Source organism: Lepidochelys kempii, chromosome 9, assembly GCF_965140285.1.
Source record: "Lepidochelys kempii isolate rLepKem1 chromosome 9, rLepKem1.hap1, whole genome shotgun sequence".
Lineage (NCBI taxonomy): Eukaryota > Metazoa > Chordata > Testudines > Cheloniidae > Lepidochelys > Lepidochelys kempii.
Window position 1 is genome coordinate 102,906,128 of NC_136388.1, and position 24,741 is coordinate 102,930,868.

The 24,741-nt window shown below is 44.9% G+C and overlaps 2 protein-coding genes across 5 annotated transcripts in view; one reads left to right on the plus strand and one right to left on the minus strand.

The window, feature by feature from the left end:
• The window catches only part of ZMYM3 (zinc finger MYM-type containing 3), a 67,327-nt gene extending 62,847 nt beyond the window's left edge, over positions 1-4,480 (minus strand). Inside the window, exon 1 of one of the 2 annotated variants that reach the window (XM_073358655.1) lies at positions 4,198-4,480. The gene's annotated coding sequence lies outside the window, so the exon portion shown is untranslated. Of the gene's footprint in view, positions 1-2,583; positions 3,216-4,197 lie in introns of those variants that run through there. The other variant, XM_073358654.2, reaches the window with a different exon arrangement.
• Positions 3,525-24,650, plus strand: NONO (non-POU domain containing octamer binding). Of its 3 annotated transcripts, XM_073358660.1 has the most exons (12): positions 3,732-3,811; positions 7,599-7,660; positions 7,744-7,867; positions 10,092-10,312; positions 11,371-11,672; positions 13,742-13,837; positions 14,428-14,624; positions 15,949-16,033; positions 16,831-16,933; positions 19,193-19,235; positions 20,024-20,133; positions 23,658-24,650. In XM_073358660.1, the coding sequence occupies exons 3-12, from the start codon at positions 7,756-7,758 to the stop codon at positions 23,793-23,795; spliced, it is 1,407 nt and encodes a 468-aa protein (XP_073214761.1). In that variant the 5' UTR covers positions 3,732-3,811; positions 7,599-7,660; positions 7,744-7,755; the 3' UTR covers positions 23,796-24,650. The 3 variants fall into 3 exon arrangements, with proteins under 3 accessions (XP_073214760.1, XP_073214759.1, XP_073214761.1); XM_073358659.2 differs by lacking the exon at positions 7,599-7,660 and having other exon boundaries at positions 3,525-3,811; positions 7,747-7,867; positions 10,119-10,312; XM_073358658.2 differs by lacking the exon at positions 7,599-7,660 and having other exon boundaries at positions 3,531-3,811; positions 7,747-7,867.
• Positions 24,651-24,741: the final 91 nt, after the last annotated feature.

Consider the following 24,741-nt stretch of genomic DNA (forward strand, 5'->3'; position numbering starts at 1 on the left):
TCCCCACCCCTGCCCCACCTCCTCCCCTGAGCGTGCCACATCTCCACTCCTCCCCCTTGCTCCCGAAAAGTCCTAAGCACCACCAAACAGCTATTAGTGGCAGGGGGGCAGGAAGCGCTGGACGGGAGGGGGAAGAGGGGGGGACGCAGCACGCTCAGGTGGGAGAGAAGGAGGCAAGGAGGGGGGAGCTTGGCTGCCAGTGGGTGCAGAGCACCTGCTAATTGTTCCCCGTGGGTGCTCCAGCCCCTGAGCACCCACGGAGTCGGTGCCTATGCTTTACAGTGGTTTAACTGAATATAGAGTAGGCTTTTACTTGTTAGCAAAATTATTATATAAGTCACATCCATAACCAAAATAGTTACACCAGTAGAAATTTCAGCTGTTGACCAGGTCTTAAAATTTTTTGGTTGAAAACACACCCATTTCCTTACCTGTGTTTTCCAGTTGCTTCCCCTCCACCCATCTCCTATCCTGCTGCTGCAGGCCCTAAGAGGGTTTCCCTGAGCTGAACTGTATTCCCACTACTGTCACCTTTGCTCCCCTCCCCACTAACTGTGCAACCTCTGTCCCCAGCCAGATTGTGTAACCTCATCACCTTCCCTATTAACTGTACCCACTGGTATCCTGTGGAACACTCTACCCCCAGGCCCGAAAAACAACAACAAAAACAACTGTGCCCGCAACCAGACAAGATTACAAATCTGGTTAATAAAGGTAATAGTACTGATAGCACTTTTGCAAAGCAGCTAAGTACTGCGCAACATTCTGATTAAAAACAAGCACTAAACAAAATCAACATGGGTCATATTGAATATATTCAGAGCTAACAGATAAATATAAAAACATACCTGTTCATTAACTATTATCAACTGGGGGTTGCTCAGGCCTTAGTTCTTGGCCCAATGCTATTTAATATTTTTAATCAATGATCTATAATATAAAATAATTGATAAAGTTTCAGATGAGACTAAGGTTGGTGGATTAGTAAATGAGGGGGACAGATCACTGTTTCAGAACAATCTGGATCACTTGTAAACAGGATGCAATCAAACTACATGTGTTTCTGACTGAGCTTGTGAAGTTTTCACACTCAGCATTTCTCTTTCTGTAACACAATCAATTCCAAAATTTCAGGGAATGCTCTAGGCATCAATAGCCAAAACTATTGACTTTTTTGGGAAAAATCAGAAAAATGGGGGAGATACAAAGCTCCTGTTAGCTTTTTAGCACAGCCAACTGATGCAAGCACCTCTGCAATGGTCTACAGATCAAACCACTGGTTGATGGCACCCATTAATGCCTTCCAGCATAACAGTACTCCTATTTCACTGCTGTGTATCCTCCGAACAGAGTTAAATCATTCAGGATGTCAAAATGTTAGTCTCCCAGGCAGAAAGAACAACCATGAGGGAATATGGGGTGCCGTGGTGTGAACACAGCCCCTGGCATGAGGGAGGAAAGAATGAGGATCCTGGTATGGGGGAAGGGAAAAATGGAGTACACAAAGCCACTCGGGCAGAGACTGGGGGACCTGGGTGTGGGGAAAGGGGTCACACAGAACCCATGGCATGAGGGAAAGACAAAAACCTTGTCATGCAGGAAAAGGGGAAATGGGGGAAGAGGCTAATGAGATTTCACACAGAGTCCCTGACACAGGGGAAGAATGGGGGCCCTGGAATGGAAAAAAGGGGCCATGCAGAGCCCCTGGCATGGTGGGGGAAAAGGGAATGAGGGCACATAGCATCCCTGGCTCGGGAAGACTGAAAGACCCTGGAACAGGAGAAATGGGGGGTATAAGGGAATGAGAGTAATGGAACACACACAGACACGCTTCCGTGAGGAGAAGAATGGAAGGCCCTGGAATGGTAGTCACACAGAACGCCTAGTTGGAGGGAGATTGTGGGAAGTTGCAGCAAGCTCCTGAAATAGAGGGGGATGGGAGGGGTGACACCCACCCACAGATCTTGGGGACAGGGAGAATGAAGGATGCTAATAGGAGCTCCCAATGTGTGCAATGTACTTGGCCTACAGAAACTAAAAAGCATGCAATCCTCTACCAATATTTCCAAACACAAGGTCTTACATTTAGAACACAGAATTTAGGTCACACTTTCAGGGTCAGGGACTGTACCCTGGAACACAGTGACATCAAAAATAATGTAGGGGGCCACTGTAAGTAACCAGCTGATTATGAACTTCCAGAGCAAAGCTGTAGCAAAAAGGACTAACACAGTCCTTGGATGTGTAAACAGGGGGATATACAGCAGGGGAGTAGGGAGGTTACAGTACCCCTGCATACCACACTGGGGAGATTGTTACTGGACTGCTGTGTCAACTACTGGTGGGTGCATCCTTTAGAAAGAATACTGAAAAATTGGAGTGGGTTCAGAGAAGAGCCACAAGAGCAATTTGAGGCTTGGAAGGAGTGGGATACTTAAAATCAATCTATTTAGTTTATCAAAGAAGCTACTTCATTGTGATCTATAAATTACCAACACAGAAGAAAATACTGGATAATAGAGGGAATCTAGCAGACAAAGACAGAACAAGATCACATGGGAAATAAGATGCAAATTTAATTACCTATTAGAATAATTTTGCCAAGGGATGCAGTCAAATCTCCATCACATGGAGTCTTTAAATCGAGACGGGGTATTTTTCTAAAAAGACCTGCCCTAGTGGGCAGTACTGAGTGACATTAGATGGCCTGCGTTACTCGGGTTAGGCTCGATGGACACAAGGCTCCTTTGGCCTTAGGACCCTCTGGATCTGCGGCGGGGGTCACCGGCTGCCTACCACTCAACGATGAGCTCTCCGAGGCAGGCTGGCATTTAACCCCTGGCTGCGGGGCGCGTGGGATTTAGGATCCACACAGCAAACCCTGACTTCACCCGCCCAGCGGCACCCAGAGCCGCGGAGGGGCGCGGGCTCCCGGGCACTGCGGAGCAGAGCTGGACGCCGGAGAGCCGGCCAGCCCGCGGAGCGGGAGGCCCCGCCGCGAGCCAGCAGCAAACGCCCGGGAGGAGAGCGACGGGGCGACCCCGGGCCCGGGGGAGGTGCCGCCCAGGAGCCCCCGGGGCTTAACCCCGCCTGGCAGCCGAAGCCGCTGCACGCCGCAGGGCAGGGGCCGGCCAGAGCCAGCCAGCGAGCGGGGCCGGGCCGGGCCGGGCGGGGCCGGGGACCACGGCGGCCCGGCGCCCCCCGACGCTCCAGCCCAGCGGCCAGGGCGCCCCACGCGGCTTGACGCCGGGGCCGGGGCGGGCCGAAGCTGGCGGGCGCTGCCCTGCGGGCTCCGGGACCGGGGGGCCCCCTCCCCTCGGCTCGGCTCGGGGCGGGCGGGGCCGCGGCGGCGGACTGACAGCAGCCCCGACGGCGGCCGCGGCACTGTCTCTTTAAGCCGCACCACCCTCCGGACGCTGCGCAGATGCCGATCTCAATGCGCCTGCGCACGCTCGGGGGTTGGCTTCTTCGTTCCTTTGTCCCTACCTCGCCTCTCATCTAAGCTTGGTGCCTGAGGGGATGAGTGGCAGCTAGTTTCGCGGGCTGCGAAGACTGCTCAGCCAATAAACTACGAATAGAGGCGCGATCTTGTCTTTGGTCCCGCCCTGCTCCATTCCTTCTGTGATTGGCACTGCTGTGAGCCACTGAACGGAAAGTGTGTGGAGAAGATTGGCCAATGGGGCAGCAACATGGGCGGCCCTTGGGTAACCGGTTAGGCTGTCCGATTTCCGGCCGCACGCGCTCTTTTTTTCTAGGCGACGAGAAGGCGAGAAGGCCGCGATCCGTTGTGGGAGCGAGGGCCCAGGAGCAGGTGAGGCGGGGGCGTCCCGTGAGCGGCTCCGGGCGCAGCGGGCTCCGGGCGCGGCGGCTCCGGCGGCCTTCCGCCCGAGTGGGCCCGCGCGGCGAGGCCGCGGTGTCCGGCTGACGCGCCCCCAGCAGCGGCTCTTGGCGGGCCCGCGCCGGGCGGGCGGGAGGCCTCGGCCGCACGCGGCGCGGCACCGGTTCAGCTTCATGTCAAAGGCTCCCTTCAGGATAAACCGGTGCAACTTCCTCGTGTGCCCCCCCCCCCGCTTTTCCCTTCGCTGCCAGGTAGCTGCTGCGGCCCTGTCAGCCCGCCCGGCCCGTCGCTCTCCTCCTCCAGCCTCGCTGGCTGTCGCCCGCGCTTGCCCTTTTCTTCCCCCCCGGTGCGCCGCAAACCTGCCGTAGCCCCGCCTGTTTTCGCGCTCCTTGTCTCCCACCAGCTTTCCGCCGGTTGCTCTTGCGTGGCTCCTCGGTTAGCTGTAAGTAAACGACTCATTTGTGCCAGTGCTTCTCGGTGGCTTCACAAATTACACGTTGCTTTTTTATTGCTTCCGCTTGTGCTGCTTGTAGGCACAGTACCCCGCTTGTCACTCTTTCTTTAGGTGATTGCATATGAACTTACCGCTTTGCATAGCCCTCCACCGCTCATGCTCCCGCCTCCATTGACACTCCCCCCCACCCCGACACATTTACTTTCCGTAGGTGCACTGGCTAGGGAGAATTATTTAAGTTGCAATTCATTCTGCCCTATGCATTCTAAAAACTGCCAACCAGGTTTTAGTTCCAGTATTATTGTTTTTTTGTTGTATATATTTGAACTGTCTGCAGCTCCTAGGTACAGTGTGTTGGTGCTTCATGAGTAAAATAACTTCTTTTGACTGAGTGCATAGTTTGAGCATGCTGTGTAAGGATTACACATGTATCTTGTCTGGTTGCCTTACAGCCACTTTGACCAACTTGGAATCTAGGTCTCTCCAACACTTCTAAATGGAACAAACTTAGTATGGAAGGAATTGGTGGCAAAGGAATGTGGATACCCAAGATAAGACAAGTACTATGGTGCAGCTTTTTAAACACAGTGCTGATTGCACAGATGCTTATAGCAAACAGTATCATCAGGGGACATATTTCTGTTTTTGGTTGTTGTTTTTTTAAGTCTGATGGTCTTATAAAAGTTCTAGTAACCATCAAAACAACAGCCACTAAACATAATATATATAAAATAAGAGTGGACATACTCTGTCAGATCAGAGGTCAGTCTAGCCCAGTATCCTGTTGTCTGACAGTGGCCAATGCCAGGTACTTCAGAGGGAATGAACAGAACAGGTAAACATCAAGTGATCCATCCTCTGTGGCCCATTCCCAGCTTCTGACAAACACAAACAGAGGCTAGGGACACCATCCCTGCCCATCTTGGTTAATAGCCATTAATGGACCTATCCATCATGAATTTATCTCATTCTTTTTTGAACCCTGTTATAGTTTTGGGCCTCACAGTATCCTTTAGCAAAGAGTTCCACAGGTTGACTCTACATGGTGTGAAAAAATACTTCCTTTTGTTTTGCCTAATTAACCTAATTTCATTTGATGACCCATTTGTGTGTTATGAGAAAGAGTAAATAACACTTCCTTAGTTACTTTCTCCACACCCATCATTTATAGACCTTTATCATATCCCCCCCTTAGTTGCCTCTTTTCCAAGCTGAAAAGTCCTACTCTTATTAATCTGTCCTCATATGGAAGCTGTTCCATACCCCTAATCATTTTTCTTTCCCTTTTTCAAATCTTTCCAATTCCAATATATCTTTTTTGAGATGGCCTGACCACACCTGCATCCAGTATTCAAGATGTGGGCGTACCATGGATTTATATAGAGGCGACATGATATTTTTTGTCGTCTTATCTATTCCTTTCTTAATGATTCCCAACATTCTGTTAGCTTTTTTGACTGCCGATGCACACTGAATGGATGTTTTCAGAGACCTAGCCACAATGACTCCCAAGATCTTTCTTGAATGGTAACAGCTAATTTGGACCCCATCATTTTATGTGTATGGTTATGTTTTCCGATGTGCATTAATTTGTATTTTTCAACATTGAATTTCATCTGCCATTTTGTTGCCCAGTCATCCAGTTTTGTGAGATTTCTTTGTAACTCTTTGCAGTCTGCGTTGGACTTAATTGGTTTTGTTTCATCTGCATATTTTGCCACCTCATTGTTTACCAATTTTTCCAGATAATTTATGAATATATTGAATAGGACTGATCCTGGTACAGACCCCGGGGGACACCACTATTTTACCTTCTCCATTGTGAAAACTGACCATTTATCCCTACCCTTTGTTTCCTGTCTTTTAACTAGTTACTGATCCATGAAAGGACCTTCCCTCTTATCCCATGACAGCTTACTTAGCTTATGAGCCTTTGGTGAGGGACCTTGTCAAAATCTTTCTGAAAATCTGAGTACACTATATCTACTGGATCCCCTTGTGTACATGCTTGTTGACCCCCTCAGAGAATTGTAGTGGATTGGTGAGACATGACTTCCTTTTTCAAAAACCAGGTTGACCCTTCCCCAACAAATCATGTTCATCTAGGTGTCTGACATTCCTGTTCTTTACTATAGTTTCAACTAGTTTGCCCAGTACTGAAGTAATTGCCAGGATCACCTCTGGAGCCTTTTTTAAAAATTGGTGTCATGTTATCTATCCTCCAGTCATCTGGTACAGAAGCTGATTTAAATGATAGGTTACATACCACAATTAGCAGTTCTTCAATTTCACATTTGAGTACATTCATAGCTCTTGGGTGAATACCATCTGATCCTGGTGACTTATTACTTTTTAGTTTATCACTTTATTCCAGAACCTTCTCTAATGACACCTCAATCTGGGACATTTCGTCAGATTTGTCACCTAAAAAGAATGGCTCAGGTTTAGGAATATCCTTCACATCCTCAGCCTTGAAGACTGATGCAAATAATTCATTTAGGGTGTGTCTACACTGGCATTTTACAGCGCTGCAACTTTCTCGCTTAGGGGTGTGAAAAAACACACCCCTGAGCGCTGCAAGTTTCAGTGCTGTAAAGTTCCAGTGTAGACGGTGCACCAGTGCTGGGAGACGTGCTCCCAGTGCTGGGAGCTATTCCCCTTTTGGAGGTGGGTTTTTTAAAGCGCTGGGAGAGCTCTCTCCCAGTGCTATGCTGCAACTACACAAGCAGCACTTTAACGTTGCCGTTGAAGACGTGCCCTTAGTTTCTCCACAATGGTCTTATCATCCTTGAGTACTCCTTTAGCATCTCTATTGTTCAGTGGCCCCACTGTTTGTTTAGCATGCTTCCTGCTTCTGATGTATTTAAAAAAGGGACATGGTTAACATAAAATCACCCTTGCCTGAATTCTTTTACTTGCTACTGTTACAGGGAATACATCTTCTTAGAACTGAATGCTTAAGAGAGTTTTTTGTTTTCTTTTTGAATTTGAGAGTGCTTCACGTGTATTGCACTTTCCCCTGTGTATGTGGTTCTTTCACATAGCAACATGAGAGAAATTATCTTAAATAGGAAAATATAACTACATTGGTTGGCATTAGGACTCGAATGCAGGACTTAAAACCAACTAGATTTTAAGTTAACTTTTCCCTTAAAGGAGGATCTCTTCTTGGTTTTGTAGTATTTATGTGGCTAGTAGGTCAGAAAGAGCACTTTAGTTGGAAATATCATTGGCTACACAGGTTAATTCGAATCAGATGTACTATGTTCAAATTGCACTTTCCCTCATATTGTCTGTTTCCCCCAGGTGTCTGGAGTTGCAGAGACTGGAAATGCTTCTGTTCTGATGATTATCTCTGTGGTTGTGCCCAGGAAAGTAGCTGTAGTGTTGTGTGCATTGGCGGTTGCTGGTTTGTACATTGAGGATATATAACCAATGATGTATTTGCTCTCAGGTTGGAAAAATGCAAGGCAATAAAGGCTTTAACATGGAGAAGCAGAACCATGCTCCAAGAAAACAGCATCAGCATCAACAACCACCTATTCCTGCTAATGGACAGCAGGTCAACAGCCAGAGTGAGTAGATTACACAAGTCCATCTTGGTTGTTGTAGCCCTCTGGGCTGCCAAAGTGCCATCCGCATAAGCCCTGACTTAAGTTTCACTTTAAACTGTCACAGGTTCTTTCCCTGTTTGAGATGATCTGATATCCCATGAGAAAGGATTAGTTTAGATCCTCTTCTGCTGTCAAGTTCCTCTGGATTTTTTTATTGCCAATCCTTGCCCCGTGAATAACCCACTTGTATTCGTTCTTTTTGGTATGAAAGCAGAGCTTTTTACTAAATCTGTAAGAAGAGGAGATTGCGTTCAAGATTACGCTTTCAGTCAGTTCAGTTCTGCTCTTATGGCCTGACTTTCAATTATGTTGAATGCTGGTTGCTCCCAAAGGTTTCATTGAGATTTTTGGGGCTGAGTGCTTCTGAATCAGGCCATTAATGTGCACGTTTAAAGATTTCTTCCTTGCTGCTTATAGGATCTTCCAGTAAATCTAACTGCCCAGAGGACTGCAAATCTCTCCAATCCTCCAGTGTCACCACTGTGGATTTTACAAGAAAGAGGTGGCTTGTCTGTGACTGGCACTCTTTCCTCCTTTTCTCTCACCCTCACCCTTCTTCCCAAAGCTGTACCAGAGGACCACCTAGCACAGTCCTTCCTAGGTATTGGTGGGATAGAATTGCTGTCTGCATAGATGCAGTTCTAATAGGAAGGTTGTTATAGGGTTCCCTAATCACACATCAAATCGAATCACACATCAGTTTGAAACTTCTGAGCAAGGTGATCTCCTGACTTGGCTGCTTGATACTCCAGCATCAGAGGGCCAATCGTACCAGTGAGGGTTGTTGTGCCAGTAAGTCCAATCCACTGACGTGTACCCTTGTTCAATATGGGCTGGAGCTCTATGGAATTGTTGGGTTTTGATCTTGAGCTGAAGAAGTGGGGTTTAATGACCTTTGGGGCCTTAACAGATCTAACTTAATGGTTCAGAAGCATGTAGTGGTGAGGGTCTGAAGCTGCCATTCATGGATGACTGGGGAGTGTGTCTGGTTACATTGATGAATCAGTTAATTTGATAGTTATGTTTTGCTTTGAATGTGGAATCTACTACATAAGTGTTATAAAAAATAGAGCTGCTCAAGTTGAGTGTGTGATAAAGTGGTTGGCCAGCCTTCTCCCTACTAGAGTGGGATAATTTTACCCTTGCATTCTAGTCTCACCCATTAAAAACTAAATAGAGTGACAATGGGAGATCAAAAAGAAAAGGAGTACTTGTGGCACCTTAGAGACTAACCAATTTATTTGAGCATAAGCTTTCGTGAGCTACGGCTCACTTCATCGGATGCATACTGATCAAGTCTCTATTCATGCTTCCTATGGGTCATCTCAAAATACCATTTTTGTGATTATTGCTTGAGACCATAAACCTGAGCATTTCCCATATTTTTTTCCACCATTGTAGTGTCTGCACTTTCTTACTCCCTGCCTCACTATATTTTTATGATTTATCATTAATTTGCTGGCTTTTTGGTTCTGTTTTAGCCACTGAGTGTTACTTGACTGTAGACTTCGTGACTAACTTTGCTGACTTTTCTGAGGTCCCATCCATATTGCTGCTTTATAGCTTCCAGCTGCTTTCTCTCCAGCTTGGAGATAGGGTTTGGGTTCCAGAATCTTTCTAGTGCATTCCCAGGCTGTAGGTGGCTGAAATGTTATCTGCTTTTTCCCCCTTGTGCATCTGTTGTACTAGGCAAGACTAATTAATGTAAGTATCTTTTGAATGTGTGTTTTTTGTTTTTTTGTTTTTTTTTTCTGAATCACTGTTGAGTTCTGAATTCATACCAGGATGATAATCCTCTAGCAGCCTATGACACTGCAGCTTTTCTGTAGATAGCTAAGCTGTGGTCTTGAAGTCCATGTGTCAAACATAGTCCACAGTAAGAGTTGCTAAGCATCTTTTGACACAGTAGTCAAGTTAGGAAGGCTGCTGCATTCTTCCAAGGTCCCTACTTCCCGCTTTGGGCTCTCCCTCACATAGTGGCCGATGCCTTGTTACGAAGCAGTGCAGTTCCTGCAAACTTCGTCTTTCATCAGAATGTTGGCCCATGCTGAAATACTGTCTCCTTGTTGCTATGGAATTGGTTGGAGATGTTTGAGACTTGGGTGAGTGGGTGGAGTTAGCTATTGTTGTATGTCTTTATGCTCGCTGTGATGTAACATAGTGGAATTTATCCCCCCAATTGTAGAGCGACTGTGTACCTTATTCCCCTCAGATGAAGGCCTCACTATTGACCTGAAGAATTTCCGGAAACCTGGTGAAAAGACATTCACCCAGAGGAGCCGCCTCTTTGTGGGGAACCTGCCCCCAGATATTACTGAGGAGGAGATGAGAAAGTTGTTTGAAAAGTATGGGAAGGCAGGTGAAGTCTTCATACACAAGGACAAAGGCTTTGGATTTATCAGGCTGGTGAGTCATTATTGCTTCCTTTGGGGTGTCCTGTGTTAGCGCTCTGACATTAGGAGAGTGGTGCTTATTGGAAATAGTAACCTTGTTCACATATTTTGCTAATCGAGTTGGTATCTTCACATAGATGTTTAAAATTAATTCTGGTGATCTGAAGTATGGGATACATTGGAACCAATTGGTTCTTAGATTTTTAATATTTTGAATTATACAGCAGGTTAGCTGCCTTGCGGTTATATGGATTAAACAAGGATACTTAATTTATTTCAAGACAGTTGCTTCAGACATGGAAATAAGGTCTTGCCCATCCTCCAAACTATTGTCTTGGCATCCTATTTAGGAAAGGAAGATGTAAAACTGGGGTAACAGCTGTTCTTGTGACAAAACCTATATTTTAAGTCCCATACAAGTGTTTTGCTTATATTGAACATCAAGAAACAGGAAGGAACCATCTTGACACTTTCTTGTCTTGAAATACAAGATGGGCAGCATGGTGAGAAGCTGGAAGCTTTTTAAAGTACTATGGAGATAATGAGTATTTAATACAAGTTCGCATATTTTCCAATAAGTCATTAGTCAGGTAATGGATCTTAAGATTTTGAAAGACTCCTGCCTTTCTTGTACTTTCAAATACTGAGTAGTTCCTGTGTCAATCATCAGACTAGATTACTGAGAAGAATTAGGAAAGTAACAGTTCTCACTGTGATCCTAGTGCTATTCATTGATGTGTGCTTAACTAATATTAACTCCTAGCTACAATCTGTAATCCTTGCAACATTCCTTTTAAGTTTTGTACCTGATGTTGTCTGCTTTCTTTTTATCTTCTCTCCCCAAACTTAACATGTGCTCCCTGAACTAGTTTAACGGGCACCTTGGATAATGGTCAGAAGACCATTACAAACGTTACTAAGGCATCCTTTGTGGTACAAATAGTTTTGTTCTTCTTGCTGTATTGCTAGTCCAGGGAAAGATAGGCTAGTGACCCTGTCCTCTGCTTCTGTGGCAGGAAACATGTTTCCATACTGCATTGCAAGTTTAATGATAACTTTTCTTGTCTTCAGGAAACTCGCACTCTAGCCGAGATTGCAAAGGTAGAACTAGACAACATGCCTCTCCGTGGGAAGCAACTAAGAGTGCGCTTTGCATGCCACAGTGCATCACTGACTGTCAGAAACCTGCCTCAATTTGTGTCAAATGAGCTCTTGGAGGAAGCCTTCTCTGTGTTCGGCCAGGTGGAAAGGGCTGTGGTTATTGTGGATGACAGAGGAAGATCGTCTGGGAAAGGCATTGTGGAGTTTTCAGGGAAACCTGCTGCTAGGAAAGCTCTGGACAGATGTAGCGAAGGGTCTTTCCTGCTAACCACGTAAGTGAGGAGGGCGAGAAGTGCTGTTCTGGAAAGTGCACAGCTTGGCCAGGCGGGTGCTGGCTTGTGAAACACTGGTGCTTTAACACTAGAGTGGGGCTATGTGTGGTATGGGGCAGAAGGCACTATGTACTTAAACGTAAGTTCTATAATGACAAACTTCCTGTCTCATATCTGGGCCATGTTAGAATAAATCTGTGCACAGGCTTATGTTCAAAACCATCTTGCTTCCTGGAGGCTGTCCATGGGATTGAGTGTGCTAATCTGGGAACTGCTGCTGTTGAGGTTCCTCATAGACAAAGCCGCCTTTGGGCAGTTCAAGTAGTCCTGAAGAAGAAGAAGAAGCTATTCCTCCCCTGTTAAAGTATTGCTGGCAAGTGAATAAAGCTTGTGTATGTTAACTGTGCAGTCTAGATCACCCTAGAATTGATTATGAAAATGGGCTTTTGTTTTGCAGTGGGTACTTTTGTGATAGAATGTTGCACACAATCCTGTCAGCAGGCATAGATTCAGTTTGTTGTTTAAATGGCTAGATTGTGTGTGTCCATGCATTCATTCGTTTGTTCTGGCTGCAGCACACTAGCCTCCATGCTTGAGTATTCCAGGGGCACCTAGCAGGTCTGCAGAGTTCAATGTCCTTCTGGGAATGACTGTGCATTCTTAAGAGTGGAACTAAATCTGAAATGTTCTTTGCCCCATTGGTCCCAACAGCCAGTGAGTCGGACCAGTTATGTATGGTACAAGGCCCATCGCTCCAATGCTTTTGGTTAGGTTGGGTTGCTTTTTGGGGGAGTGCTGAGCTGACTGTTTTTTCTCTCTCCCCCGCCCTTTGGGCGGGTTTTTTTTTAAAAAAAAAGTTATTTTGGTAACAGCAGTTATTAAAGCCTAGGATATATTGTGTTTGATTTATAATCCACTTACTCTTCTAAGTAACATTTTATTCCTGCTCCTATTCCCTCACTACCATTGTCCCTGCTATACCTTGCCTTGTTCCAGAAGATTTGGAGATGGCACCTTTCATTCCATTGCTAGGATACTCTGAGATCAGTACACAAACGCCTTCAACTTCAGAAAGCAGCTCAGTTCTGTTCAGTCTTTTCTTTTCTTCTGTGCTAGCCTCTCCAGTGTGTGTCTGGGACTGGCCAACGGTGCACTAATAGCTGGGCTACAATTGGAGGGTCTTTGGACTCTGCCCAGACTGTTTGGAAATCTTCACTCGTATCACGTCTTTGTTTAGTAACTATCATTGGCTGATTCGGGACTCAGAAGTAGCTGTCTTAAAGAAAGAATACGAGAACTAGCTGTCACCAAATGAAGTTAATAGGCAGCAGGTTTAAAACAAACAAAAGGAAGTATTTCTTCACACAATGCACAGTCAACCTGTGGAACTCTTTGCCAGAGGATGTTGTGAAGGTCAAGACTATAACAAGGTTCAAAAAAGAACTAGATAAATTCACGGAGGATAGGTCCATCAATAGCTGTTAGCCAGGATGGGCAGGGATAGTGTCCCTAGCGTCTGCCAGAAGCTGGGAATGAGCAACAGGGAATGGATCACTTGATTACCTGTTCATTCCTTCTGGGGCACCCTGGCAGTGGCCAGTATCGGAAGACAGGATACTGGGCTAGATGGAACTTTGGTGTGATCCAGTATGGCCATTATGTTCTTAAGTGATTATAGAAGCAATTTCAAACAAGTCACGCTCAAAACCCAGACAGTACCAATATATAACTTGGGTGTGAAGATGGCTTTCACTTGTATTCTGGCTGTCTTTGTCTTAGCATCCGATGAAATGAGCTGTAGCTCATGAAAGCTTATGCTCAAATAAATTTGTTAGTCTCTAAGGTGCCACAAGTACTCCTTTTCTTTTTGTGGCTGTAGACTAACACAGCTGCTACTCTGAAAATTGTCTTAGATGGTTTTCTTAGGATCTGTTATTCTGAAACTTCATTGGTAGAGAGAGAGCAGTATTTTATAGCTCCAGCTAGAATTAAGACACACACAGAAGCTGGCCTGCGGTGCAGCCATTGTCTAGGTAACACTGAAATTGTGTGGCCTCTTTTCTTTCCAGATTCCCTCGGCCTGTCACCGTGGAGCCAATGGATCAGTATGATGATGAGGAGGGACTGCCAGAGAAACTGGTCATCAAAAACCAGCAGTTTCACAAGTACGTGTCCACTAGGGAAGGAAGAGGGGTGTTAGTGGTGGACCATTCAAGAGATTGGTGTCTTAATCTTTGGGAGAATGCATCCTCACAAGCTAGTAAAAGGCTCTTCTTATTGCCTTAGTACATTTCTCTCTTCCCCTAATCCTAAATATGTGTTTCTTTACTAACTTAGGCATGCCTCTAGAAAGCACCACCCCTGTTCAGGCAGCTGAAGTTTTCATGAGTAGTTGCCCCTACACTAGAGAGTTGGGTGGGTGGGTGAAGGGCAGAGAGTAATTAGGATTACCTTTTAGTTTCTTCCTTCAATGAATTGGACAGGTCTTTCCTGGGGAGATATGCCAGTGCTTCAGATAGGGTCCTCTGCTAGAAAACAGGAAGATGCAGAAAGAGCAGCTTCCCATTTATTGCAGTGAGAATTCTATTTCTGTGTCAAGCTGGCAAGATGGCAGCTTCTTGGATAAGATATTCTAAGTGCGTTATTGATCTCTCCCCTTCGTAGGTGTTAATTAGAATCTCTCATATTTCATTTGTATGAATCTTTATTTTCCACGTTGGCTTTGCTCAAGTTTTCTTGTCTTCCACTTCCTCAGGGAGCGTGAACAGCCTCCTAGGTTTGCACAGCCTGGCTCTTTTGAGTATGAGTATGCCATGCGCTGGAAGGCTCTAATAGAAATGGAAAAGCAGCAGCAAGAACAGGTGGACCGCAACATCAAGGAAGCAAGAGAGAAGCTGGAAATGGAGATGGAAGCAGCTCGCCATGAGCACCAAGTTATGCTCATGAGGCAAGGTGAGAGCCAACGTCATCGAAGACCACTCTTACAATTTCTTCGTAAAACTGGGAGTGTCTAGCACAGTAACCAGACCAGTGTTGGCTGGAGATGGGCGTGTTGGCTGGAGATGGGCCTGGGGATGGATGTCTGACTGATAGCTTGCCAGATAGTCGTTGTCTAAATAGATCTGCTGTACAGTATAACAAGCTTCTGTTCTGCTATCTTCTGTAGGATGGCAGCTATAGAGTCTTAGTTGATCATACGCTTAACTTGATGACATTTCTATGTGTATGTCTGTAAAGCAATAACTTGTGAATGCTGCATCTGATCAATTTCAAAATCCCAGGGAATGTCCTAGGTATCAGTGGTGAGAACCCTACCGATTTTGGGGGAAATTGGAAAAGTGAAATGAGGGGGACACAGAGCCCTTACTATCTGTTTAGCAGAGCCACAGCTTCAAGCACTTCTGCAGTTGTTCATAGATTAGATTGGTTGAATGGCACTCATTCACACTTTCCAGCATAACCAAATATTTGTCTCTCATCTCTGCGTGCCTTTCCAGTAGAGTTTAACATGTTGACAGCCTGAATGACTTATCTCCCAGACAAATAATAAGGGGAAAGGGGGGAGAAGGAAAATTGAAGCATGTACACAGCCCATGGAATGGGAGATGCACAGAACCCTGGCAGTCCAGGAAAAATTGTGGTATCCTGGCATGGGGTAGGGGGAACGCAGATCCAGCAAGGGGGAGGGGAGAAAATGAGAGGCAGACAGCCCCTGGCATAGGGGGAACTAGGGGCACACAGGATTCCCACCATAGAGAGATTTGGGGACCATAGTATGAGAGCACACAGAACCCCTGTCCTGGGGAAAAGAGGACGTGGAGGGAAGTGGAAATGGCATGCATACAGAGCTGCTGGCATGGGAGGAGAATGGGTGCCCCTGCTATGGAAGGAGAAGAAATGGGGAACTTCTGGCATGCAGGGAGGGAATATGGGACCCTGGTATGGGGGAAGGAAGGAATGGGGGGCCCACACAGAACCCCGTCATGAAGGAAGGAGTGCAGGCAGTTGCATGGAGTCACTATAATAAAGGGGGATGTAAGGGTAGCACCCAGGGACCTTGTGGGGAAGGGTGGAGGAATGCAAGGAGCCCCTGGTGTGCACAATGAGCTCAGGCTAGAAAAACTACAAAGGTGCAACCCCCTGGTGTGGAAACTAACTGGTAAGTTGAGGTTCAGGTATGGAAGTGGGGGGAGGTAATGTTAGTCTGGTCACCTAGCAGCCCGCAGAGGGAATGACAATTGGCCCAGTGATTGGCTTCTACTGTCACCTCTTCCAGATTTAATGAGACGCCAGGAAGAACTAAGGAGAATGGAGGAACTGCATAACCAAGAAGTGCAGAAACGTAAACAGCTGGAGCTCAGGTAAAGGGAGGTTCTGGCCACTCATATTGCTGTGAATTAAATGCATCCCCTTAGACTGGGGCTAGGGCATTATCCAAAGCAGTTGGACACACAATTTAACAAATATAATTTCCAAACGTTGAGTCATCTTCATCCATAAGCAAAATTTACAGTAGGTTTAGGGTGCAGTATTGTTTATGGTGTATGCCCGTGACCTTGAAGTACACTGACTAGTTCTTGTTTTTTCACTGATAGACTCAGGTTTGGATTCTTACTGCTTGGCTTTCAGATGTATATACAAAAGCCAGGTGTTTTTGCAGCAACCTCGATTGCTCGAGCGCTGTAGGTGGGGAAAATCCTTGCCCTAGCTGCAACCTTTTCATTCTTCCTGTCACTTAAGGATCTATGAGAATCTCTCTCCTCTCTCTCAACTCCTTTATGGTCTTACTGCCTGGTTCTCAAGGTAATTCTGTAGGCCACTAGGAAGATCTTCAGACCAGTTCTTTTCAGAGCACAGTTTGAGAACGACTTGGCTAATGTTTCCTGATTACATATGGATAGCATTTGTTTCAAAGTGTAGCGTATTCTCTGACTGAGATTTTTTTCTGATAAGATCACTAGAATTGAAAGGGATTAGAAATAATGGTAGTTTTCATGAGTTCTAGAAATTTATCATATTGAAGAACTTAATGCTGTACTTGTCTGGAAGAACAGTGTCATCTTTACTGCTGACAAATGCCTACCATGTAGCACTTCGCCCCTGTGATACAGAATCTGCTTATGTCGTGCTGAGTGACTCTGGAGTCCTTTCCTTGCAGGCAGGAGGAAGAACGCAGGCGCCGTGAGGAGGAGATGAGGCGGCAGCAGGAGGAGATGATGAGACGCCAGCAAGAGGGCTTTAAAGGGAACTTTGCTGATGCGGTATGAGTTCTCCTACCTTTTGATTCATATGTGGCTTCTGTCAGAAGGATAGTTGTCCAGAGACAGGGCAGGATTTCTGTTGATAAGAATATGACTGGGCATATATTTTTCTCTAGAAGAGTACCTCTGTATGGAGGTACAAGTAACACAATAAGATGGGGATGGGACTGCGTTTTTACAAATCAATTTTAATCTTGTTGAGGATCACAAACACTAAAATTAACCATACTCGTGGTTATTGCATGGTCTCACTACAGGCAGAATTAAGATTGTTCGAGTGCCTTAACTGTGTTTCCATTTTTTTGTTTAATCTTTAATTTCAGGCGGGCTTGGGGGTGTTTTTAATGATTGGCTTTGGGATAATTACAACATCTCTAATGTAATTTACCCTATGTTACTGGTATGTGCTCTGTCATAACTTCACCCCAATGCAGTTTTGTCTGAGACTATACGTATGGAAATCCAGTTGTTCATGGGAACTCACTTTCCTGCTGCTGTCCATGTAGGACCACAGTGTGTCAGTCTTACTTTGCAGCAGAGCACATGCTAACAGGTCCTATTCTTGGAGCAGTGATTGAAAATTTCCTTCATGAAGATCTCTGCAGAGCCCCACAAGGAGTCACGTGCCAGGCCACAATAACATTGGCCTGAAGACTGCTGCATCCTGTCTTGGCAGTTTGTCTAAACATTGCTGAGTTTAGGGACCACTTTAGGCATGACAACGTGGTTGCCATTAAAAATCAGTACTTGTCAAGTTACCACACAATGATATTGGGTACTGCAGTTCCCCAACTGTTAGAATGGCAAACGTCTCTAATTACTGATTTCTTGATACCAGTAGCTCTAATTTTAAGGCCACATTTTTCACAGTTCAGTAGGGCTAAAAACAACACTATTGGGAATTCACTCATTTCTATCTCTGGCAGTTTGCAAGATCAGCTCTTAAAATCTCATTTCAGAAACCACCTTGCTTTTAATCTGTTTTATTTCTGATGCTGTAACAGCTGCCACCTCGAACCATGGGAGCTAGAAATTGTAAACAGTGCTGTATACTAATAGCTTGGCATCTGCTTTCACACGGTGGAAAGCAGTGGTGTCATATATGGCAAGTGGACTGTATGCATCCCGGTTGAAGTATTTGTGGCCTACATGACATCCAGGTTTTTTTGATGTTTCTATCCTTTTTGGTTGTGAAGAAAACTTTCCAAATGCAAACAGCATGGCTGATGCAGTACTGTCTTCCTGAGGCTGCATACAGTTTGAAACCGTGATTGTGAATTTCCTTGACCCACACTGATCTCCTTAATGTTGACTCTGAAGCCCAGTGATTACACACCAATGTTCTCTCACATTTATCTCCCCCTGTTGTTTTGTCATATCATTAGATGTAAGCTCCTTGGAGTAGAGATGGTCTCTATGGCATTATCTCCATTTTTGAACTGCTTTAACTCTTTTTTTTTTTTTTTTTTAAACTGATGCAGCCATCTAAAATAGATTCACTTATACTGGTATAAAGGTGGCGTAACTGTATCCACACTAGAGGGTATCCTGATTTATCTGTACAAAATCATCCCCTAACTGAAATAGTTAAATCCTGTACAGAAACTGTGTAGATCAGGCCTAAACTATGTGCCTAGTTCCCAGCACAACGGAGCCCTGATCGGGGCCTCTAAGTGCTACTGCAATTCAAATAATAAATAGCTGTCCTAGACATACAAATGAAGGAAAGTGAAACTGGCTCGCTGGTTCTTGTGAAGAAGTGGGACTGCTCTTGGGGTAAGGGGGCACTGCTGGCTTTGAAGCAGAACAGCTCCTTTTTGTGCTCACTAGCCTATGCTAATAGGAAAAGCATCTGTATTCCTTTTTTAAAGTATGCTGTTTCCTGACCTTGGTGAAGTAGTAGAGCGAATTTCACCTATTGTTAGCAGTAGTCTGAGCAGCCAACGTCAGATCTCTCTACCTAGGCGTCAGACATCTCTGTATACCAACACTTGTGCTTTAAATTTGCACAGTGCTTTGCTTCTGTTGGATGTTTTACAGTGCAGGTGGCTAACTATACTGCAGATTTACACCTTTAAATTGAGATCTTATTTGTTCAGCAGTGAATAGTGAAGTGGATGGTTCATTTTCCTTCGCAACTTTTCCTAGGGAGTGACTTTTCTATCCAGTCTTCAATGATAAAGTCTACTGAAGCTCTCTGGGTTTGTTATATTAGAGAATGTCTTAAACGATGTGGTGTGAAATAAGTCTCTCTTTCAGAGGGAGCCACCGGATATGCGCATGGGACAGATGGGCATGGGAGGTAAGAGCTGCCTGTGGTTATCTGTCTTCTCTGTTTCTCTCCATGTTCAGTTCCCCTGTCTGCAGACACTGGACCTGCTCTTGGAGTGTTTCATTTTGCTAATTCCATATTTAGTGCACTTAAAACTTGCTGTAAATAACTTTCCAATGATGTCTGTTTCTCTTAAGTTTATATAAAGTTTATTTAAAGCACGTGACAGTTCACAGCATGCAAAGTGAGAAGTATTTGGTGTGATACCTTTCTACCTAAAGTAATTTCATTACTGTATGTCTGCAGAGGGCTTAGCTCAGTAAGCAGAAGTTTCAGGTGAAATTATAGGTAGAGCCCAAATGGAATTAAGATTTCCCAAGGAGACTTGTGTCTACTTTAGGAATAGGTAAAACATGCAGAGAGAGATGCTGAGCTCAGCAAACAAAAAGGTCAGATGGGTAATAAGTATGACCCATTGATTGTATTTCCATATTTCTAGTTCACAATCTGCAATTTTAGACCACTTGGGCAGAAATCAGTGAAAAAAGGAGTATTGGATGGTTAATAGATTCTGAAATGTGATCTTGATGGCCGTCAGCTATCTGTGCTTTTTGGGTTGATTTGAATTTTGAGTGCAAGGGTAGCTAGGCTTGGTTCACTATTGTATCTGATAAAGGCAAGGCAGCCTGACTTGTTAGGACTCCCTCTCTGGGGTAGAACACAGCAGGAAACTTGCATAGGTCGTCTCACTACTGGGAGACATGTCGTCCAATTCCCTTTTGTGTATGCTGGGAATATTCTTCAGATCTCTCTTGCAGGTGCCATAGGCATGAACAATAGAGGAGCTATGGGTGCCACCCCTGTCCCAGCCGGCGCACCTCCTGCAGCTGGTCCTGGAGCTATGATGCCTGATGGAGCTATGGGAATGGTAATGTATCTGCAGCATTATTTTTCTAGCTACTCTCTTTTGAACCCTTTTAAAGAGTACAGTGTGGGGCTAGCTATGGAGACTTAGTTAGTTGTTTCTCTGTTGCTAAGGCTGAGACTTGCTTTACATCAAAGACCTGCTTTTTGGCCACCTCTCAAATCCTCAGAGGTCAGTGTTCACATACGATATGTGGCCAGCATGGAACTTGTTGCCCCAGTCTGAGGTGACTCAGTCAGAATTCCTAATGCTTTTCTGTCATATTATACCTCAAAAATAACTTACCCTAAAATGTATTTGAAAGATCTCAGTAACAGTTTTTGCATGTGACAAATCTTTTACATGGGGAAAGGTATATTTGGGAAACTTCATTGAATTGGGGATCTGGATTCTGGCAGACTATATGGTTCAAATTTTCAAGAGCTTTCTACCTAGCAGTTCCCATTGAGAACAATGGAGAATCCCCCTAAAGTGAGAACAATGTGGGTTGCTGAGCTCTTCTGAAGGTCTGACCATTAAAGGGCAGAGAATGACTGGAGACCTATGCTTGCTTATTTTTCCCTGCTTAAATGGTTGCTTTTTCTTGCAAAGAGCCTTCAGAATGAAAAACCATGGTTAATGGAGGCTTTTCGTTGTGACTGTTTTGAGATGGGGGGAAGAAAACCCCCCGTCACCAGCAGTCAATTTTGTGAATGCACTATCTTGCCTATGGCAATAGTATCTCCTTTTGTCCTTTCCACTGGTGCCATTCCTCTGAAGTGGATGCTGGGGAATTTTCATTCTCTTCCCGACCCTTCCCTGTAAGTGGGAATAAATGGAGGGATCATTGGGGCTTCATAGCCCCTCATAGTTCTTTGACTTTTCTCCTCCCTACCTCTCCCTAATTGCCCTATAAAGTTTCAGAGCTCTTCAGGTATCCTGCTGCTTGCTTTCCAATCAGTATCATTTTAAACAGTTTAAAAATGCAAAAACCCAAAGGAAAAGTAAGATAAAAACTCTTAATGCTGAATATCTATCAGTACTAGAAGGTTAAAAATTCCATCAATTAGAAAGCCAGAATTAAGGCTCTGCTTAAAAGAAATCCACATCCGAACTCTGCTCCAACAACAAGGCCATAAGAAAAGCAAATAAGACAGGTTTCAGAATAACAGCCGTGTTAGTCTGTCTTCGCAAAAAGAAAAGGAGTACTTGTGACACCTTAGAGACTAACCAATTTATTTGAGCATGAGCTTTCGTGAGCTACAGCTCACTTCAACGGTCATCCATCCACACATTTTACCTCAGCAGTCACCACAAACTTGAATGCTTTACTCTGAATCAGGCAGTGTCTGTACCAACTTTTGCCTTTATGTCCACACAAATGAAACCAGTCCATAAATTCACTTTTTGAATTCTAATTAAACAAATAGCGTACTAAATATAGCTATTCCTCCACTCTTAAGATTCACTGGACCACCAATTAGGCAGGTATAAGATTGGCGCTAATGTATCTACATATGCATACCACCTAGGCCAGATTATGAAATTACAGTACTTGTGTGGAAAAAAATGTGAGTTAGTGTGGTGAAAAAGCATCCTATTTAGTATCAAACATGCATGTTTGAAACCATATATAAAACCAGAGCTTGTTGGTGCATATTTTTGATACATCATCTGCAAGTTGTATCAAGGCAATATATTTGCCTAATAAGATAGCCACAGCCATTGTATGTGAACTGCTTAAAGCCCTTATAAAAATGATGCAATGAACAAACAAATGAAAGCTAGGTTGCTGTAGAGCAGGGGTTCTCAAACTGGGGGTCAGGACCCCTCAGGGTGTCGCGAGGTTATTACATGGGGAGTCGCGAGCTGTCAGCTGCCACCCCAAACCCCGCTTTGCCTCCAGCATTTATAATGGTGTTAAATATATTTTAACATGCTTTTAATTTATAAGGGGGGGGTCGCATTCAGAGACTTGCTATGTGAAAGTGGTCACCAGTACAAAAGTTTGAGAACCACTGCTGTAGAGGCAAAGTGAAGGTTGTTGCATGTTCACTTCAATTCTGAGCTTTCAAATGTTTCGGGGTTACTTTAGTTTAACAAAGTTTGTGTGAGTAATTTAGTTTAGGAAGGTAATGGGGTGGGAATGGTGATGACTCTTAAGAGGGTTAAACTAGATTAGCTTGTAAAGAATCTGATTTTGATGATATCCAGTGATGGCTACAAGACTTTTAACGTGACAGCTTCAGAACAGACCATGTCTTCCCTCCATATTTCTTTCCCATCTGCTCCACGGAGCTCTGCTCTTGCCTGAGGCACAGTATCACATCTGCAGCATGAGCATAGCAGCTGTGTAAATATTTGGTGTCTAAAGTGTTCTGGGAATTTTGCATACCAAATAAGACACACTCTGCTTCAGAAAGCTTAGTCTAAGCTATAGGCTAGTGACCATTGGGAGAGGCAGGCCAGGGGATGAGAGGGAGAGGACAAAGGTTACCAAAATAAGGTCATGCAGTTGCTCTAGTTGCCAATGTAGCGTATATTATTATCTGAGACTTCTTCAGTTCTCTTGTGATGACATCAGTGTTTCAAGTGGTGACCAAGTTTGTGTGGATAAAGGGGCAGGGAGATTGGTGGATTGGATGACGGGGAGAGGATGGATTCAGGGAGGGGGAAATGTGAAAGGAGGGGAGTCCAGGCGCACTGTTGAAAAGGAGGACAAATATTGTCTCTGGTGAGTGGGGGGGACGGGACTTCTAGGGGCCAGGAGGCTTTTACAGGCTGCTTTGGAAGCCAGCCCTGCTTATACTGCTGGTGCTGGGAATTAATGGAACCCTGTGTCCCAGAGCAGCTGCTTGGTCTGATAAGGAGCAGATCCTCCACTCACCCATTCCTGGCACTGACAGTGGTTCCAGTCTTTCCCTCAAGTAGGGCCTGCAGGACAAGACTAAGGCTGTTCCAGACCCTTTCTGTTCTGCGTGGGAGAGTATAAGGGGGGCTGCCATTTTACTGCCCTTAGTTGTGTGAAATCCTCAGCAACATTGGCAGCATGTGTCAGGGTTCCAAACCCTTGATCACCCCCATTTGTAGTTTGAATGATTATTGGGGCTGGGTGTCCAGGAATGGTGTTCAGTTTGGGGAGTATGGTGGAATTGTGAAATTCTCAGGATCCCAGACTGCATTACTCAGACAGCCCACTACAGGGCATTAGTCTACAGGGTTTGTGTGGCTATTTTCTAGTATGCTTGGCCCTGAATTCTGTGGGGGAAGCTGACTTTGTTCCTGTGGTACTTAGTTATCTGAGATCACATCCCTGTCAGTCCAGTCTTGGTTTGGGGCACTCCCCTCAGTAAATCTGGAATTAAGAGTTTACTCTGTATTCATAGAGTAGGGAAGATTCTGAACTCGCTGCTTTCCAGTTACGTAATGCCTTGAGTTGGTAGTCACTTGGTTCTGTGGAATCCTGATCAGACCCAGGTGGACTGGAATTGCTTCTAACTTAAGTCTTTTCTCCTTTCTGCCTCTTCTGCGCTCTCGCCCTGTACAAGACACCGCCACCGCCCACTGATCGCTTTGGCCAGGGCAGCGCAATGGAAGGACTTGGAGCTATGGGAGGAAACCCGCCTGGCTTCAACAGAGGAAATCCTGGGGGGGACTTTGGCCCTAACAAACGTCGTCGATACTAACAGGATTAAGCTACCCCCTACCAACCCCCCAAAGAGGAAAGGAATCTTGGCAGGCTACGTAGAGTTCTACTTGGGGGGTGACTCTTCATGGTAGTTTTAATTAGGGCCTGCTTTGGCAAAGCCACTCTAGGAAAAGGGGAGTGCAGTCTGACTGGTAAAGGTTTTAGTAAATTTAATATGGTGCATTCCTATAATTTCAATGTGAAAAGTGGATTCTGGGAGGCTTCAGTAGCTGTGCAGTAAAAGTAAGACCTGATAGAACCCTGATGCCTTTACCATTCCATGTTTCCTACATGCAGCTGCAGTCCTGAGATTAACTAGATACAATCGGAGTATTAGCATTCGTCCAGTACAGCTCCTTTGAGAGCACAGGCAAGTCTCTGGAGATTAGGGCAGCACTCGGATCTTTTGCGGCCCTCAGCGGCTCTGTAAATTTATATAGCTCCAAATGACCCATCATGTAGTGAAACCAGGAGGGTTTTATGTTTTTTAACTTGTAGTTTTTACTTTTTCCCTGGACCATTTATTTCTTTAAAGTAGTGGACCGTCATGTGCAGCCTGAATGGCTGGAAGGCTCTTGATTGAATGGATCTTTGATATGTGTTGTACCGCTGTTTATTTTTACTGGTAGTAAAGTACAATCTATTGGACAAAGATACTGTATCTCATGCTGAAGACTTAACTGAAACTATTGTTTGTATAACCTTAATCTTGCCTGTCTATTGTGTAGAACTACTACAAGATTTTCGTTTAGTGTAAACTGTTTGAACACAAGCTGTAATCGTCCCACTAACAAGTTTGAGTTTGTCTGAGGAATGTTACAGGAATGCATTATTAAAGTGGATTTTAAGCCTTTTTTTATCTTGTGTGCAGTCTCTTCTATTCCTGAATAAAGCTTCTGGGTACATGCAGACTGAGGCACATGAAGCTCCAGTCACTAGAGCAA